The sequence below is a fragment of the Condylostylus longicornis genome, unplaced genomic scaffold (assembly GCF_029603195.1).
Source record: "Condylostylus longicornis isolate FDR11 unplaced genomic scaffold, ASM2960319v2 ptg000030l, whole genome shotgun sequence".
Lineage (NCBI taxonomy): Eukaryota > Metazoa > Arthropoda > Insecta > Diptera > Dolichopodidae > Condylostylus > Condylostylus longicornis.
In genome coordinates, this window is record NW_026577999.1 from 11,259,078 (window position 1) to 11,280,811 (window position 21,734).

The 21,734-nt window shown below is 24.8% G+C and overlaps 1 protein-coding gene across 3 annotated transcripts in view; it reads left to right on the forward strand.

Moving 5' to 3' along the window:
* Positions 1 to 21,734, forward strand: part of LOC129608176 (uncharacterized) — a 154,340-nt gene that overhangs the window by 110,207 nt on the left and 22,399 nt on the right. Inside the window, exons 3-6 of one of the 3 annotated variants that reach the window (XM_055519527.1) lie at positions 8,127 to 8,359; positions 9,737 to 9,956; positions 16,989 to 17,121; positions 19,379 to 19,876. In XM_055519527.1, coding sequence (XP_055375502.1) covers positions 8,127 to 8,359; positions 9,737 to 9,956; positions 16,989 to 17,121; positions 19,379 to 19,876 — 1,084 coding nt within the window. The remainder of the gene's footprint in view (positions 1 to 8,126; positions 8,360 to 9,736; positions 9,957 to 16,988; positions 17,122 to 19,378; positions 19,877 to 21,734) is intronic. The other 2 variants (XM_055519528.1, XM_055519529.1) reach the window with 2 other exon arrangements.

Consider the following 21,734-nt stretch of genomic DNA (forward strand, 5'->3'; position numbering starts at 1 on the left):
CGCAATCGAATTAATTTCTGAATTATAGACAGAAGATAGATTCATTGCTTTTTTTTTTCTTCCTTCATTAATTTTAAATTTTGATTTAATTTTGAATTCGTACCTTTATGTTGTACGAATAACACCCAACAATATAATATCTTTATGTTGTACAAAACTGTTAGTATGTTTAATAATTTTTATAAAACTATAATATCTGACTGACATTACAAGTGGAAACATAGAAATTTAATAAGCTTAAAACCTCTTAGTACAGAGAAAGACTGCATAACTATGAATATTATGGTATATATGTACAAATTCACGTAACTCACACCACATATATATTATAATATGTATATAACATCCATGTATGTATGTATACATGTGTTATACGCGTATTTTGTACATATATATATATATATATATATATTACATATTATATTTAGATATTTATTTTTTTTTCGTATTTAATGAAAATATTCTCGACAGAATTTTTTTTTGTCCTTGAGGCAAAAAAAAAAAAAAAAAAGAATGAAAACAACAACTAAACCAAATGAAAAAAAAAAATAAAAGACGCAAAAAGAATGTTAAATATGAGCAGGAATAAAAACAAGAAACCAAGACGAAAATTGTGAAAAGCTAAGGAGGAAAAACTTAAATCTAAACAGGAAAAACGAGGATAAATTCTATTAAAATTTAATACCAACTTTGACAATATTTTATTTAATTTTATATGATATTTTTTTTCTTCTATTTTTGAATTTATATGTATACATATATGTTTATATAAAAGAAAAATTATATATGATAAGGAAACACTAAGTTAAAATGTATATATAATCAAAGTTTTTAGATTTCATAAGGAAATCCTTTACGACTAAGTTAGTTACATCATTATTCAATTTTATTTAAATTAAAGTAGCTCTTACAGTTTTATACAATTAAATTTCATACTGTTTTTTTTATATAATAAAATAATTCTTCTAAAAATGTCGTGCTCAAACATGTTCTCTTGAAAAATGGCTTATAAAATCATTACTATTGATTTTGATTATTTTAGCTAGTTTAAAAAAATATTTGTCAGCTAATTTCAATAAGGATCTACATATTATTTGCATATTATAATAAAATGTTAAATAATTTATTTGTGATCGAACTGAAATACGAAATTTTACATTTTAGTAATTTTCAGAATTCGAATTAAATTGTTACAACCTTCTTCAGGAAAATCTTCAAAAAACTAAAATTATCGCGGCCGTCAAATGAATTATTTACGTGAATACAGGAAATTTAATTTATCGTATTTTAACAATTTGATTATTCTGTTGAAACAATATTTTTGTTTCGAACGCTCTTTGCAAAGAGAAATTATTCTGCACTTAAGTTGTATATTACCAAAATCTGATGTGGTAGGCACATAACCGACCGCAATGATTTAGTTTAGTGAAAGTGTTACAGAAGATTATGAAAATGCCTATTGAATACTTCCTTTCTATTTTAAGGGAGTTAGCAAGCTTTTAGTTAACATACTTGGAAAAGTATAAATTTGGCTTTTAGTAGTATTTCGCTTTGTGCCACCAGAATTACATGAAAAATTCATAAGTTAGTTTTAGTAATTCCATCAATCCGCTCCGTAGATACAGTCTCTGAACTCTGATCTTTTCAAAAAATATATGGATTCATTATTTTAACACACCGAATTTAAATTTTAAATTTCAATGAAATTGGTTATTAATTGGTAAAGTCGGCTCGCGAAAGGGTCGAATTTCTGCGAGGTCTGAAATATCCGAAAAGTTGACCAATCCGACCCATAGCCAAAGTAAATTTACATTATGAATTTCGTCAAAATAGGTTCGGCCGAACTTGAAACTTAAATGCTTGCACACACAGACCGACAAACCGATAAATCGACAAACTGCAAAACCAACAAACCGACTCATCAACGTCTCTCTAAAAATAGCTTATTTACGCGTCCCTACTATAGAGAAATACGTTTTCACTGAAAACTTGACTTCCGAAATTTGGTGCCATCATGTAACCTCCCTTATTGTATGTAATGCTGTCGATAACAATGAAAGTTATTGTATGACAATAAGATTGCTGTAATATTCCTTAAAATTTTATTATAATTTTTCTATAGACAATAATAAATTAACAATACTTAATTGTTATAATGGCATTAATAATTTATTTATTTTTATTTTTCATGAACAGGATAATGATTTATGTGTACGTGTTTCGTTAATTTAATCGACACGGGAAATTTAAGTAATTTGATTTTGTTTTCAGATAAACAACCTACATATTTTTATTTATTTTGTTAACATTAATGGCAACCGTGAGTTTTTTTTTTTTTGTTGTAAAATAAAATAATAATAATTGTATAGAGTTTCATAACTTTGATGAATAATATTGATTTATTGTTGTATAATTCATGAATCTACGGGTACCTACATAATTTTGATTTGACTATATATGCAATATGTAAATGTAATATTGCAGTAGTTAAAGTTAGTAAAGTAATAAAGTGTGAGTATACGTTCACATTAGCAAATTTATTTTTTTTTGTTTGAGCGGGAACAATAAATTTAGCAACTCCTACATATACCTCTATTATCACACTAATTGAATTGAATTACAAATTATATAATAAAGACAATCATATTAAAATTAAATTTTTTTTTTCTCTTCTTGTCAGTCAGATCAAATGATTCCGATTAGGTATTTTAGAAATTCAGTTAAACGGAAAATATTCATAATGATGAAAGCGTGCATACTGCATATAATTCCGTAATTTAATTTTTTACGGGTCAAATGCGAATAATGAAGACACGTTAAAAATCATGTAAATTCATTTATGTGAATTAAATTTTATAATATTATGACTCTTTTTTTTGACTCTCTTCTAAATTTATAATAATAATTTTCAAATAGAAACCATTTTTTATAAAAATTATAAATCTCATAATTGATTTGGGTGTGAATATATATTTTGTATATAAAACCCATTTCGTAGCTAATTATTTTGTATTGTGTCTAATTGTTGCGTTTATTCTATAATATATACGAATAATGTCTAACATTTAATTTGAATAAGATCTGACTTGTTGTAAAATAAAGGATATTTTACCTCTATCAAAATGAATATGTTCCAAAATTTCTTATTATCTGGATTCAGGGTAATTGTAACATGTAAGAAATAATTATTTCAAAATATTTTCTAGTCCATATGTAATATGCATTATATTCCTATACAATATCATGCATATTACATATTTCCTGAAAATTTTATTTTTTTCAATAGAAATTTTTTGGTTTCTCAATAGAATACCTAAGGAATTAAGTTTAAAATACGTTTAAAATATGGTATTTCTTGGTTAAAATCATGAAGTTTTACAGATTGTTGAAGACGAAAAGACATAATGTATTCCTAGTATGAGTTGCTTAAGAACAGAGATATCTCCAAATAAGATGTGCCTTTATGTAACAGAGCATATGCAAACGAAATACTTTTATTTAAATGCTTCACTTTAAAAAAGTCAAGGAAAATCAACCATGAAAATTTATTATTGTATAACAGTGATGATTTATTTTCATACGATATGAATTTTGATTTGTTCTATATGATTTTATTCTTATACGTTTATAACAACAAAACAAAAAAAAAAAAATTAAAAAAGGTATGAAAGATTTACGGTCAATTTGCTCAAATAAATTTACTAACATATTCATTCCTTTATTATATTTTTATATTTTTAAGATTTTATTTTCAGTTGTTTATTTTAAAAATGAATGAAATATCCTTATTATGTTCAAAATATTGTACAATCCTTGTTTAACTTTTTACTTTATCAGATTTTCTTTTCTTCACTTATATAAGAGAGAGAGACACAGAGACATAGAGAGAGAGAAAGGAAATTAAGTTTTATATTGCTCCCAGACAAAATATAAAATTTTCTTTTTTAACAATATAAATTTGAATTACATTTATTATGTGTTTATATTGTAAGTATGTAGATTGTACCCGCATCCCGCACATTTTATATTTTGTATATACCCAATCAAAATTTTTAAAATGTATAGAATTGAAAATGTACATATGCTGCATACATTTATATATATATAGGTACATGAAATCGAAATTTTTATTATGTAAAAATAATATTTAATATCACACACAATAAAATATTTTGTATAAAAAAAAAATTGTACTGACAATTTCATTAAATTATTATTTGGTTTACGAAATTTAATTTTCATTATAAAATAAAGTAAAATTATCGACACATTATAGACATATGAGCTCATTAAAATTAATTTAGATTAAAGTAAAAGAAACCTATGAGTAAATGCTATCAGTTGAGAATACTACAAAGCAACGATGCAACAAGAAATTTAATGTGAGGTTTCTTGTTTTCACGTTACTACCTGAAAATTTCGGCCATATAGTTAAGTATCGGTATAATCTTAATTACTTTGTTGTACAGCCAAATCAAAACAAAAAAATCTAAATTAAAATTTTCAATTACAATTATAAAATCAATTACAATACGCCAAAACGGAGAAATCCCTACAGATAAATTTTACACATTTCTACGCTTTTTTTTTCCTGTTTTTGATTAGTTTTAATATCCTTTATATTTATGAAATGGGAGAAGTAAAAATTGGGCTTGTCAAAGACTAATATAAACTATACAATGGCATCATTTTTAAAGAATAATCTTATCAAAAACAATTCAAAGTTTCAAAAAAACATTTTAGATAAAATATTTGGAATTAATTGAATTTTCTCACGCAATTAATTTAAGATATTGATAAATAATTTTATATATAATCACAACATTTATATATATGTATATATATATCAGAATTATATATTTTTATTTATATAATACAGATAAGATTATTAAATAATTTGTACAAATGGAAAGCCTTCATTGTAGAAAATGGTTCTGTGTCAATCATATTTACTTTTACTATGTGATGTGCAAAGCTTACAGCTAAAAAAATAATTTATAATCGAGGCAGAAATTATACAAATTAAAAATATCATATATATATACAAATATGCACTTTATTCTAGTGTTTAATTTGAAAATCAAATAACGTTTGTAAAGTAGCACTTTTCCATTTAATAAATGAAAACAAACTGGTTTTTTAAATAATCTGTTACATTATTTAAATTACTTGCATTCATGTTCAAAATATTTCAAAGATTGCATACATTTAGGAAAAAACAAAAAAAATTGAAAGAGCCTTATGACATAATGTTTGAATTCAAGTGATATACTCACATTCGAACATTATGTGAGTTAAGATAAATAATATTATATGTTTTGAATTTTAAAAAAGCTTACAGTTTCGGAAATATATTATGATGACAAAAATTTGAATTTTACAAATTTCAAGAGAGAATAACTTGAGAGGCAATGAAGGTGAAAAAACATTTTTTTCTAACGAAATGATCTATTTATTAGTGTTTAAGAGCTGCTAAAATTTCAGACTCCTACAACCTATATAGATAAAAACGATATCAAAACTTTGAAAAAACAGCTTTTTGTAAATTTTATCAGCCATTTTGTATCTTATTATTTAATTACGCTGTGCCGTTGAAAAAGAAGTTAGATACATTTTTTTTGCGATTGCAAGATTTAAAAAATGTTGCATGGTTTCTTTGAAACAAATATTTAAAAAATAGGTTTTTTAAATTTTTCAGGGGTTATAACTTTTAGGGAGCGGCAGATATAGGTAAAACTTTTCTTTTATGGAAATAAGTTTCTGATAAAGGTCAATTTGCATGTGAAATTTTAGTTTTCAATTTTAAAAAAGGTAGAAGTTTTGTAAACGGGTCCACGGACGGACAGAGTGAAATTAATAAAGTGCTTATTAAAAATTTCTTTTAAAGCTAAAAGCTAAAAAGAAAAAAAGAAAATTAATTAATGATAGCAATTTTTTCTTTCATTTCCAATTTTCTCTTAATGTCAAAACTGTTAAGTTACGGAAAAGAAAAATAACTGAAATATTTCATTTAGCTTTTTTTAATTTTCTTTTGTTTTTTGTTTGTTTTGTTTTACACTTCCTTTAATTTTCATTCTTTTCTCATTGCTTTCCCTCAATATTTCGCTCTTTGATGAATTCGCTTTGAAACCTTGAACTTTTCACTACAAATATACAAAATAATGCTTTTTGATTTTTCTTTTTGATTTTTGACATTATATTTTGCACACTTTAAACAAAATATTGAAATAAAATTCTAAATTATTTATTCATATTATATTTAAGGTTTGTCTGTCATTATTTTATTGGCATATAAGCAAAACAAAAATTAGACAATAAAAATTTTGAAATTTCATTTTTTTTGGGAAAATTTTAGCATATTTAAATTTTTATGTAATAAAAAATTGAATATTGTAAATTTTATAGAAATTTATAAGTCTTAAAATGAATATAACAATTTTGAATTTATTTACCTAAAAAAATTTATAAGCTATTCATACACTTTCGTTATTCTCTGGAAAACCTTGAATTTTTATAACATTGTATTCAATTATTATGAAAAAAATATTTTAATTGGAAAATTGCTGTTTACAAATACTATATTTTTATGTTAACACTTTTAAAATATTATTTTCTATTTATTCAATTTTTTCATGGCGTTACATTTGGGAGATGAAAAAATTATTGATTGGAAGTTCATTTTACAATTTCCTCCCCAGTTGTTACATTTAAAGTATTGCTTTTGTGCCTTTTTTAATTGCGATAAAGAAATTTTTTTATTTTATTTATTGAAATTGAAAAATACTTCTTTTATTATTCGCAATTTAATATTTTTAATTTCAATAAATTACAATTTGTAAATTTTATTTTATAGTTTAAAAAAAGATACAAAGATTTTGTAATTTCATACGATCAAAGATAAAATAGACGAGGCCAACTAAAAACGATAACAGTTTTTTCAAGAAATTTAAAAAAAAAAGTTGAGCCGAAAATTTAGGTCAATTTTTCCCAAATGAATTTTGTCCTACAAATTTAAAAAAATAAAGTTGGGTCAAACCAATGGTTTGTATTGTAGCACTTTTCCTTTCAACAAGTGAAAATTCTGCTTTTAAATACAGTCTATGTATACCTATCGCACTATTAAAATTAGTTTCATTCATATACAAAACTATTTCTAGGACTGCATATATTTAGGATGAATGATTTCTGCAGTCTTTGAAATAAAGAAAAAATAATATAAAATGGGGTTAACATAATGCTCAATTTTAAGGGTTAATTGTGTGAGTTAAGAAAAATAATTATATTTTTTAATGGCATGGAATTTACCGTTAGCTTCTTGCGTTTATAAAAATTTGGAAAAGCTTGCGGTTTCGGAAATATAAGGTGTCAAAAATTCAAATTTTACGAATTTCAAGAGGTGATAACTTGAGAGGGGGTGGAGATGGAAAAAAATTTTCTTCTAACAAAATGAACTATTTGTTAATATCTAAAAGCTCCTAAAATTTCAAGCTTCTACAGTCTGGGGTCTAGAAGAAAAACGACATCAAAAATTTGGAAAAAAAGGACTTTAGATAACGGTAAATTTGAACGGCCATTTTGTTTTTCTAAAGTTTAACTATAGCATACCACGCAAGGGGAAGCAAGCTACTGCCTTTCTGCGTTCGCAAAATTTCAAAAATGCTTATGGTTTCATTGCAACAAATATTTAAAAAAGGCCATTTGTAGGGTTTTGGGGGGGTATAACTTCTAGAGGGGGGGAGATAGGTAAAAATTTTGTTCTACGGAAATAAGTTTCTAGTGAAGATCTATGTACGTATTAAATTTCAGCTTTCTATCTTCAAAGGTGTAGAAGTTTTGTAAACAAAAAAAGTGTCCACGGACGGACGGACGGACGGACAGAGTGAAACTAATAAGCACTTTTTTCAAAAAAATTTTTGGAAAAGTGCTAAAAATGCAACATATCTAGTATGTTTCGAATCCAATAATTTTTTATGACAGTTGACATGTTGTATTATAACAGAATATTTAAAAAACTTGCTCTAAAGGCAGCAACAGCATATCGTCCTATATTCATTTTAATCAATTTATTTATACGATATACTGTAAATTTAATTTTTTTAATAATTTTAAATTTATATTATTTTCAGGTTATTTTCCATTGCATTCAGAACACTGTTTAGTTTGGATTTGTTTAGATGTCCTTTTTTGTACAGCTAGTATCATGCATTTATGCACAATATCAGTGGATCGATATTTATCGTTACGATATCCGATGAGATTTGGACGAAATAAAACAAGAAGACGTGTTACGTTAAAAATTGTTTTTGTATGGCTTTTATCAATTGCAATGAGTTTGCCACTTAGTTTAATGTATTCAAAGGTATTTATATTATTAAAATATTGAATATTTTTGATAATACTGAGAAAATATTCGTACGAATGGATATTCGAATGGTATTGTTTAATTTACCAATTTGTTTGTAATGCTAAGAAATAAATATCTAAGATATAGACGCAAAAATATGCGTTTTTGATCAGCATTAAATTTTGAGTCAATTTAGCCATGTGTCTTTCTTTCCGTTTGTGTATAAGTGATAAAGGTGATAATTTAAAAATAAATTGAGTTAAGTTCACCAAATTTCTACAGATGATTTGTAATAATGAAAGCCAGGACCTTACAAGAAATTGAGAGTCCTACTTAATTAATTTGGGTTGGTCAGTGGTTCGAGTACTTGTCATACAATTTATGAAGTTGTACAACCATATCAGACAAAATATTAAATCTACAGAATCATTGAGATTATATGTGTTCTTTTGGTAGTTGCTCTACAACTTTAAAATTTTTAAATCATTTTCGAATACTATATAAGGAAACAAGAATATTTATAACTCTTAATTGCAGTACCTATTAAATTACAAATTTAAAGTTATTCTAAACTTCAATTTTGTTTTTTTTTAGAAATAGAATTTTTTAAATAAAAACAAAAACCACATAAATTAAACTGCAAAAACCATATTTTCAAATTTCCTGTTCATAAAATTTATTTTATATTATACATACTCTTTTCCTATTTTTTATGCTTTATTTTATTGTCAATGAAACTAGAGATGATGGGAGTTGAAAGAAAAACATACCTACTTATTTTATTAATATTATTTTTGGTGAACAATAAACGCTTCGCCATACGAATTTCAAACAATTAATTCAACAATGTCACCCGAAAAATAGAGCATAAAATATTTTGTATGTATAAAAAAAATCCAAAAAATAAAAGTAATAAAAACAACAATAATAAAAATTTTATTAAACTTTCTAACGATTTTGTTTTATATTGAAAATTTTATGGAACGAAACGGAACGAAACGTAATATTCAAATTGAAATTAATTCATTCTTTATTTTTTGTGTTTTTTTATACAACGGTTGGAAAATATTTTTTATGGCCTCGTCTTCTAATGATGATAATGATGATGTTAATATTTATAATGGTTATGATTAAAATCAAAATATAATAATAAAATAATCGTACCCTATATACTAGTATAAAAAAAAAAACATAGAAAATCATAAACCAAAAATAACAAAAATCGTCCTATTAAATTTATTTTTCTAACTTATTGTACATAATCGCCGCCATCACGTAATAACGATTATCATGATGATTATCAAAAAATTTATATTTTTTTTTTGTTTATCTTTTTCTTTATTCCATTAAATACAAAACTATATATAAATATATATATATATACATTTATAGAACCATGCATCCGTATTAGTAAACGGTACGTGCCAGATTCCGGATCCTGTATACAAATTAGTTGGTTCAATTGTTTGCTTTTACATTCCACTTGGTGTTATGCTATTAACATATTGTTTAACTGTACGTTTATTAGCAAGACAACAACAAAATTTAGGTGGTAGTAATCCACCAGCAAGTGGATGGGCTAGTGGATGGCTTGGTCAAACACCAGGTTTAGGTAAGTTTATTTTTAGATTTTATTTTTTTTTTTCATTTCTTTTTTTTATTTTAATGATAGTATTTTGTAAATGAATAAAACAAATAAAATTAAAAGTATAAAAATAAAGTTAGGTCAAAACAATGGTTTGTAAAGTAGCACTTTTCTTTTGAATAAATGAAAATATTTTTTTTTTTTCAAACAATCTACAAAAACAATTTTTAAAATAATTTCATTCCAAAATGCCAAAATATACAGCATATGTATGAAATTATTGCATACATTTGGGATGAACAAAAAAAAAAAACATTAAGTTGAAAGAATTTTTAACATAATGGCTGAATTAGGAAGTTAAGGAATTCCATTAATTTTATTTTTTTAATGAAATAGAATTTACCGGTAGATTTCTGCTTTTGCAAAAATTTGAGATTTGGCACAAAATTTTCCTTCGACAATATAAACTATTTATTAGTGTCTAAAACCTGCTATCGGCTTTTACAACCTACCGTCTAGAAGAAAAACGATATCAAAAATTTGAAATAGCGGGCCTGATTTCAACGATCATTTTGCTATGGTAGTGCTTGATTATGCTTTTTCGTAATAGAAGCCGGTCAGAATTTAAAAAAACAGAATTTAAAAAACGTTTGTAGTTTGATACAATAGATAGTAAAAAACTGGATTAGGACTTTAAAGAGCTATAAGTTTTAGAGAGTGCGAAGCAACTAAAAAATTTTATTTTAGACTTGTAGCAAAATTGTATAAAAAAATTTTAATTTTCTATTTTAAAGGATGTAGAAGTTTTTTAAACAGACACACTGATATATGGACAGAGTGAAAATAATAAGGATCTTTTTTCGATTTTTTTTCTTAAATTGATAATTAAAGATATTATGAAAATAATCATAATAAGAATAAAAACGAAGTGGTAATTTTCGATAACTACCTTGATAAATTGAGTCTATTGACTTTATTAAAAATGAAGAAATAATAACAAAAATTCTGAAGTGTTAAGCGCTGAAATCTAAAAATGTTAAAAGAAATAACTTTGAATCATTTACGAAATTAATAAATATTTTATAAAAATCATTTTTATTAAGTCTTTAATTCGAACAAAATTCGAGAGTAAAGCCCTAACAACATAATATACGTTTATGAATTTCACATAATTTCACATAATATCCTATAGTTTACTTTTTATATAAAAAATCTATTACACAATTCAAATATAAAATTTTATATGCATATAAAAAAATAATTACGTCCACATTATAATATTATAAAACACAAATATTTGTAAGTGAACTTTTAAACGTTCTTATGTATGTACAATATATTCAACTTTATAATAAATTTAAGGGACACTATTATATAATTTTAAAACTAAAGTACATAAATTATGATTAAAATTAATGTTCTGAATATTGTGATATGTAAAAAACAAAAACAAATCATAAAAAAATATTTTAATGTCCTCTTTTAATGTCTTTAAACATAATAACATTATAGTTAAAGTAGCTGTGATAATAATCGATCAAACTTTATCGTAAAATTTAAGGGAAAGAAATAAAAAACTTTATCTTATATTCAAATTAAATTAGAACCTTACAAAGTATGTAGCAATTTACAGAAAAAAAAAAATATATATATATATATATATATAATAAATTATAGGCTTACATAAAGGTCTACATGTTTATGTGTGTAGTGTATAATATCATTTAGTATAGTTCGAAAGTTTTATGTTCTTTTATTAATTTCATATATGTAGAGGTACGTATAGCTCATATATTTTTATTTGAATGTCCTGAATTTCGGTACATGTACCCAATGTTTACATTGTAAAATACTGAAGTGATTTAATTTAATTATCAATTTATTTTAATGAAAAATTTCTTGGCTTATATAAGCTTTTTTTTAATATTATACGTTTTTATTATAGAAATAATTTTAACTCGCTGTTGTATAAACCACAGTATCTTGAAGGTAAAGTTTTTCTATCGATATTTTAAATTCTTGCATTTTAGTTCTTAAATTTTATATAAGAGACAATTGGTCTACATATAAGTAAAATATATGCAGGGCAATGGGGTGCCAAACTGCAACATCCTTAAAATCGACATTTACGTTCTGCATCAAAAAATATATGGGACAATTTACATTTTGATTTTTAAATTAAATTTTAAGATTTAGTTTCTTAATTTTGAATTGGATTAAATGTACTGCGTTTAATTTATATTGCTAAACAGATTTTTCAACAAATTCAACATTAATTTTTAATTGAATCAATACGATATTAAGTTTACATATACAGAATATAGAGAATTTAAAATTATAAATTTAGGTTTCAGAGAAAATGTTTAAATATTAATTAAAATTTTTTTCTTTTTCCGGCAGAGATGGCATTTTTTTTTCTTGATAAATATAAAAAAAAACATACAATGTGTTTATGTTTTGTAAATGTATACATATATTATATGAGGGTCTCAGGAGCAGAGTGGCGTAAGCCACATATAAAAAAAATTTTTTTTTTGCTGCAATCGGTTATGTATTATATCTTCTAAAATCAGTAATATTAGTTTCCAGTTTCGCAATAGCTTTTTTCCTATTTATTTTTCACAAAAGTACTTTTGCTTTTGTAAAAATTTTCTGATTTTGTGAAAATTTTTTGATTTTTCAAAAGCAAAGTGGCATAACCGACATTGTGGCTTACGCCACTCTGCTTCTGAGCCCCTCATAATATAATTTAAATTTCTTGAATTTCATAAGCACACACTTAATATTTTAATAATAAAGTTTTCATTCAATTGAAAATTGTAATATTCTTATTTAGATTTTATATAAAATTCTTTATAATTTTGTATTTTCTTCCTAAAAAGCCAAATAAAAGAAATTCTGCTTAAAATTTAATGATAAATTTTTGTGTTGAAATTCTAAATAAAATCTTATTACAGTAATGCATAATATTCCAAATTTCAAACAACTTGAATTTTTATTTCAGGGACGGTCAAGAGAAAAATTTAATAAGAATAAAATTTACATAGAAAAATCATAAAATTTTATGAATGTTTACAAAATACTTAGAAGGAGATACCCAAAAAAAAAAAAACAATCAGAAAAACAAAATATTTAAATGAGAACATAATCACGAACTTGTGTTCATTTCAAGCTTATATAATGTTCTTTAAATACAAATAATGACAACGACCATAATATTCTTACAGAAGAAAAAATAAATATGGTGCTAATTTGTGGATCAGTCTATAAAAATCTAATGCTTATTGCCAAATTAATTGCATTACAAATCTTTATTACTACATACGCAACCGTTTATAGAGAAAAAGTTTTGTTTTGTTTCACAGTTTTACGTACATATTGTACATATATTTTGAAAATTTTAACAAATTAAACAAATAAGTATCAAGGATTTTCTATTAAAAATAGTCATTTTGATAGTCAATTTAAAATCTCATGATATTACAAGTGAAATTTTTGTAAATTATTGCTATGCATAGTTTTTAAAACTAGTTGATTAGTAAATCAACTAGTTGCAATTTAAAATAATTTAAAGAATTTTTTAAAATAATTTTAATACATGAATTTGTGATAGTGTATTGGGCTGTAATATTGGCAAGCAAACACATAATTTATAATCAGTTTTATATTAAATGCAATGTTCTTTTTACTTTGAAATGGGTCGAAATTTTATATATCATCATAAATCTAAAGTGAAAACTCATTACTTTTATAATTTTATTTTTCACTGCATACATATACGAAATACCATTTCGAATATAAATTAAAAATTTATTAATAATTCATTTCATATCCTGTTGTGAGCTGCAATATACGAAAGAATATTTTTGGTATGCGAATATTTTATAATTTTTTTTTTTTGTAAATATTTTTCCTCTTGACAATATTTATAATTCGTTTTGTTTTATTGTATATAAGAAGTAGTTAGCAAAGGAAAATGCATTCCGATGACCATTTTAATAAATTTTCAATGCAGTATTGACGTTGCCATCATGTCTTGCATAAGTTACACCTTGTGCTTAAAATGTTTTATAAGAAATAGTAAGCATATTAACGTTCACAGTTATACTTATAATATTTACCGTACTTTTTAGCACTTTTCCAAAAATTTTTTGAAAAAAGGTGATTATTAGTTTCACTCTGTCCGTCCGTCCGTCCGTGGACACTTTTTTTGTTTACAAAACTTCTACACCCTTAAAGATAGAAAGCTGAAATTTAATACGTACATAGATCTTTGCTAGAAACTTATTATCGTAGAACAAAATTTTCACCTATCTCCCGCTCTAGAAGTTATATCTCCCCAAAACAATAAAAATGCCATTTTTTAACTATTTAGTGCAGTGAAACCATAAGCATTTTTCATGTTTTGCAAACGCAAAAAGACAGTGGCTTGCTCCCCTAGCGCGGTATAATATAATTAAACTTAAAAAAAAAAACAAAATGGCCGTTCAAATTTACCGTTATCTAAAGTCCGTTTTTTCGAAATTTTTTATGTCTTTTTTCTTCCAGACTTCAGCCTGTAGAAGCTTGAAATTTTAGGAACTTTTATAAATGTTTCATTTCGTTAGAAGAAAATTTTTTTCCATCTCCACCCCCTCTTAAGGTACCGCCTCTTGAAATCTGTAAAATTTGAATTTATGACACCTTATATTTTCGAAACCGCAAGATTTTTAAAATTTCTATAAACGCAAAAAGCTAACGATAAATTCAATGATATTAAAAAATAGAATTATTTTTCTTTACGAGTACTCACGCAATTAACCCTTAAAATCGAGCATTATGTTAACCCTACTTTATATTAATTTTTTCTTTATTTCAAGGACTGCATAAATCGTTCATCCTAAATATATGCAATCCTAGAAATAGTTTCGTTTATGAATGAAAATAATTTTAATAGTGTGGTTGATATGCATATATTGTACTTAAAAGCAGTATTTTCACTTGTTGAAGGGAAAAGTGCTACAATACAAACCATTGGTTTGACCCAACTTTATTAAATTATTTTAAAAATTTGAGATAGTTATCGATATTGCAATAATAATGACATACAATATATAATCGCTGATATAATCGATATAAAATTCCAATGATTTTTTTAATAAATAAATATAAGGAGCCAGATATTTTGATAATCAAGAAATAAAAGTATTCCGATAAAATGAAAAAATTTCATATTTTCATTCGTCATTATAGAATTTTTCTATGCTATTAAGATTAAATGAAAATTTCCATTCACGTATCATTGAGTCTTTCATATTTATAATCTTTTTCTTCTATTTTTTTTTTAACATGAAAGAAAAAATTAATAGCATCCTTTTTTTTTTATTTTGGTTCGTGATACAAATGACACAATTTAATAAATAACTTTTATTGCTTGGTTCATGAACATATAATTTATTAAAAAAATACGTGCGTTAATTTTATGATTTTCATTTTATATTGCATAATAATATAGATGTACAGTTTACAAAAAATAAAATTATTAATTCGGATAATATGAAATATTTTAAAATATTATTATTGTCCTTTTATGGCGACATATGTATAATTTTATAAGATAAAGGACTTTTAAACTTTCTGATGAGTTTGTAAAATAATAATGTATAACCTATCTATAATTAAAGGTTCAAAACCCACGTGTTATTGCATATATTTAGGAGAAGAACAAAAATTAGAAGAAATATTACCATAATAATAGAGTTATCGCACATTAAAGAAAAAAACAATGACATAATTCGAAAAATAATTTAATATGTGTATGTAATTTTTGAATTCCACCATTCAAAGAATATTTATAATTGACAGGAAATCGGAATTTAAACCTAAATCACTATTAAAGGTAACTTTAACTATTCTAGAAGTATATGAACAGTAATTTGCCTATATTATTATTGTGAAGAAAATTTTCATATAAAATAATAGCAAACTTACAAATCTAATTTCAGACTTATTGAAATAAGAATGAGGGTATTGAAATACCCTCATATATATGCATTAACACTTTTTCAAAACATATTGAACACTAGTACAATTGGATCAAACTAATGGTTTGTAATGGTAGAAACTTTCCCTCTCACAAGTTAAAATACTGTTTTTAAAAACAATCTAGTTATGTACTCCATTACTAAAATTACTTTCATTTATATACATTTCATTAAAAAATTGCATACATTTAGGATGAGCATTGTATTCTTTGAAATAAAAAAAAAAATAAAAGAGGCGTTAACGTAATGTTCGAATTAAAGGGTTAGTTGCATCATTTAAAAAAATAGTTATATTTTTTTAATGGCATGGAAAAGCTTGCAGTTTCGAAAAGGCAAAAAGTCAAATTTTAGAAATTTCGTGATGTGATAACTTGTGAGGAGGTGGTGGTGAAAAAAAAATTTTCTTCCAACGAAACGATCTATTTATTTAACAGCTGCTAAAATTTCAGACTCCTACAACTTGAGGTTTAGAAGAAAAACGATATCAAAAATTTGCCAAAAACGTATTTTGGATAACGGTGAATTTTAACGGCCATTTTATTTTTGAAAGTTCAAATATAGCGGTAAAAGAAGTCAGGCATTACTTTTCTACGTTTGCATAATTTAAAAAATTTTTAAGGTTTTGCTACAATCTTTACTTAAAAAATGGAATTTTTAGGTTTTTGAGGGGCTATAAGTGTTAGAGGATGGGGAGACAGTTTAAAATTTGCCTCTTGAGAAACTTCAGTGAAAAGGTGATTCTAAGTTTGTACAATACTTCGTACAAGGAAAGCAGATTATGAATTTTATTAGCTGAGTTCTAAACATCACAATTTTTTAATTTGAACCACTTTTTTTATTAAGATTACAAAGTTAGTCTTAAAGTTTAGATTACAAAGTTTTTAATGTAAATTATTTACTTGGTTTAATTTTTTTTTTCTGGAATTTTATAAAAAATATAAAAAAAAGAATTTCTTAAAGACACAAGCATATTCTTTAATTTTATAGTAATTTTGTAAAATTTGCTAATTCTCATATAACTTCATAAATATTGTAGAAAGACGTTGTACGTGGCGTAGATTACTTAAGGCAGGTCATTCAACAACACCAAATCATGGGCATTCAGCTGCATCAACTGATACAGAATTATCAAATTTAGATACACATGAGTTATGGCTACCAGACTCAAGGTAAGTAAATCATAATATTGTACATAATAAATTACAGTGAGTCCTCGATAGAATCGATTTAATATTAAAAAGTAGCATGAATTTATATTTCTTATATGCGATAATTATTTAAAATGAGAAGTTAGAATATAGTGCATGAATTTTATTTATTAAAAAAATAATTAAAGAATGAAAAACTTTAGAAACTTTTTGAATTTTTTTAATAATTAACAGTACAGTACAGAATTGCTTGTTATAATTAATATTTTTTATTATCTCAACTTAATAGTGTACCATGTAGTTTCAAAATATCCAATATATTAGATAATCATTCTTTTTCACTTTCGATCACCAATGAATTAATATTCAAAATAATAAAATAACAAGAATCGTTTCATTTTTTTGTGTTTTTAAAATAATATGATTAACCCTTTCGCACAATTTAAAATTGTATTTTTATTGAGCAAGTTGTTAGTTAAAATGATCCACATTAAAATCTTAATCAATATAAATTTTGATAATTTTCTGTAAATATTATAAAGTTTTTATAATTTTCTGTTTGACATTTAAAAACTATTGTATTGTCGGTATGCTTCAAAACAAACTTGTAAGAGTTGCAGAAACCTGAATTTCTTTGAGTCTTTGGTCAATTTTCAAAATTAGAGACTTTACATCTCATGCGGTAAATTTTAGCTACTAAAAAAAAACAAGATCTTATATGTTCGTCATTATGGTTGAATTAAAAAAGTCTTTTTATGAAAATTTTACTTGTACTCCAATTTTGGTAGATTTCCGTCGAAATTGCTGAAGTGATACAAATACTCAAAAATATGAATCGTATTTTCCTCATATAAATTTCATCTTTTTGTAATTTGATAGCTTTAAAAAAAATACTCTGTTTTTGTTTCTTTTTTTTTGTTTTGCATTTTAGACCACATAAACATTATAAGTATTTTTTTTAATTGGCTCATTCTGACCCAATTTGTGCAGAGGGGTTAAACAAAATCATTTACTTATATTATCATTATTGTGAATAAACAAGCATAGATCTAAAAAAAAAATTATAGATCGAGACATAATTAAGAAGATTTACTCTTGTCAATGTTTTGTTTTTTTTCAAAGCAGGGGTACAAGATCATTGGGTCCCTAAATTGAAAGTTTAAGATATTTGAACTACAAATTAGAAGTTATGATGACCTAAATAGTACATTGAATTACGACTAGAATTTAAAACTATGATAGTTTGTTAATAAGAGATAATTTTTCTGTTTTTATCTCAAAAAAAAAAAATCCATGCAATCTACGTAATATTCATTAAGCTACATGAAAAGTAATGTAGCCCAAATTCTTATATCAGTAAATTCGAAATTTTTGGTCCCTTGTGTTTTCAGAACTATGAAAAATTCACTTTTAAATAAAGCTTTTCAACAGGTTTCTCCTAAGTGTATGCAGTGAAAACACTTATTAGGTAAAAATTTTAAATTTTCACATTGATTGCAATAAAAATACATATTCCTTTTGAGTTAGCATAAATTATTCGTCTGGCTCAAATTTATCCTGTATTATAACCATGTAAAAACTTAAAATAATCTCTTATGAAGGGAACCACTTTCAATTTTATTATTTATCCTAATAGTACAATAGCATTACTAAATTTTTTTCGTTAATTTTATTTAAATTAATCTTAGCCTGGTTAATGAAATTTTAGTATTAGAAGTGCACTTTTTGCCAAGAAATATATTTTTTTTCACAATTATTTTAAACTTAAAAAAAACTATCGAGATTTCATTGTATTACAATTATTTTAAATTTTGTACTTTCTCTTGGTTACTCTTTTGTTTTCATTATTTTAAAAATTCATATTGAATACTAATAAATTTTTATACATAAAATTTTATTTTCGTAAATGTTTCTCTTATTTTTTATATTGGTTATCTCTTTCTTTCTTTTCTTTTCATTTCAAATTCTATATGCTTAACACATAACATTCATTAATATTATTTATTTTTGGATATAACTTCTATACAACATACCTATGTATGTACCTACATCCTTTAAAAAAAATTTGCTATACAAATTTATATACATATATGTGCCCTATCATTTTGGAATGAAATGTATATCAACCACTATTGTTATAATAATTTTATGTTACTAAAAACTAATTTTCATCTGAATGTGAATTTGATGTCTTGATAAAAAAACAAATATGGGTATTAATTTATAATTAAAATATACATACAAAAAAAAAAAAACAATATGCCTATAAATAACAAAGGATATTCCATTCAATGAATTGCATATGTTGTGTTGTTATATATAGCATACCAGAGCCGACGCCATCAACAATGACCGCTTTACATCAATTTGGCGCTGAAATGTTAAAATTATCTCGTGGTCTTGAATCAGTATCTACTTCAATATCTGATTCACCAATACCATCAAGATCAGTACAACATTCAACTTCAGAAACATTACAACCAATTACTTACAAAGCAACAAATGAAATAAATAACCAAAACAGTACAAATAATATTACACCAACAGTATTGAGCGCAACAGTAGAAACGGGAAACAAAATATTAACAACATCCGTAATTAAAGGTTTAAGCAAACAATCTGATCAACTTTGTGAGTATGAACAAGAAGAAAAATTTAATAAACAAAATAGTGTAAATGAAAGTTGTCAAGAAATTTATCAAAATGATCGACTAGACAATAATCAAGATAGAATTGACGAAGATGAAGATCTATATGATATGGAAAATATTGAACGGTAAGGTTTTTCTTGTATTTCGTTAGATTTTTTTTCATTTGAATGATTCAAAGCGAAGAAAACAATGAAAAGATATTTGCTTTGAAAATGTATCATTTATTTTCTATTATTGCACACGAAATTTAATTATTAGTGAAGTTGTGATCATTGGTGGACAGAAGTTCTTCTTCGCAAGAAACTAGCAGTCTTCAATTAGAGACTATTATTAGAAACTTATTTCTTAATTGGATTCATACTTAACATTTTAAAATGTGCACTGAGGTGTCTGGACGAAAAATATTAATTTTATTAAACTATTATTTATAATACTGACGTAACGCTGGGCATCACAGCAAATAAAAATTAACGATAAAATTTATACAAAGTATAGTATTTCAAAAAAAATTCTACAATTTAATTATAGACAAATATGAATTATTATTACGATTGATTGTGGATCGTTGGCAGAATTTTATTTAAATCTATAGATTTTATATATTATTTTCTTTTTATTGATGTTCTTTTGGACGTAAAAGAACATGTGTGTATAATATAATCAGTTTTATATCTTTACTTAAATTTCATTTTAAAAATTATATTCCAAATTTTTCTTTATTTTTGAAACAAGCTGTGAAATACCTTTCAACATTTAAAAATTACGTAGCCGAATTGGATAAGAATGTATCAGAAAATCCTTGTAGACTTGATTGTTTTCATAAACTATATAAAAACTAATGAAAAAATAAGGATAAAAAAATTTCTCATATATTTTTCAATATTTACTTCAAAATTTTTACATATTTATTCAATGACCAAGATTATATAACCATATTACATAGTTTCCTGTCTGTAAAATGGTTTTATTATTGTTAAAATACCTCTTTGTAATAAAGTTCCTCAGTGATACATAATACTTACTTATGGAGATATCAAAAGCTCAATTATATGCGGAAAAATTGGCAGCAAGTATATTAGTTTCATAGTATTGTACATTTGTAAACGTTGATGAAAACTTATGGCCACACACGCTATTATCCATTGGATTTACAGTATTACTAACGACACCCAAAAGATGATAATAAGTTTTATTACCTAGCTCCTCGGATATTACGTATCCTTCACCACTATCACCTTCACAAACATTTTTTCCATCATGCGTGTCAACACAAAACTTATCATCAGCAATCTTATTATTTTCATTCGAATTATTTTTATCGACTTTACATTCAACTGATGATAGACGTACAGAACGAAGTTCAGAACTGTAATTTTCGTCATCTGTTATACCCCACCCGGCAACTATGCCATGTCTACCACTTTGAAGATATTTTTCATTTTGTTTTTTAAATATTATACATGCTGGTCTAATGTGGTTTTTAAATCTAATGTGATCAATGACTGTTAAAACCGCTATGTCACTGGCGAAGTTATTTTCTTTCCCGCGATAACTACAATATATAAAGAAATTTAACAAATTGTTACAAATTGTCAAAATTTTAAATATTACTTTTTTGGGATATCAATTTTTGATAACCTTAATTCTTGAATACTTGAACTTTCGTTAGCGTAATAATCTCTATGAGCTTTTCCCACTATTACGAGAAACTTTGATTCATCTTTCAAAATTGAACGTTTTGAATCCCAAAAGCAATGCGCAGCGCTTATTACAATTTTTGATGAGTATAATGTTCCACCACAAATGTGTTCATATTTCCCATTACTTTGTTTTTCATATATTCCAACATGCCATGGTACTTTAGAAGGAGCGGTTACCTCACTATTCACACTAAATGCTACTTTTGTGTCAAGAGTTCCACATATTTGTTTGCATTTAAATGGTGAATGATTCCATTCACCGTCATTTCGACATTTTAATTCT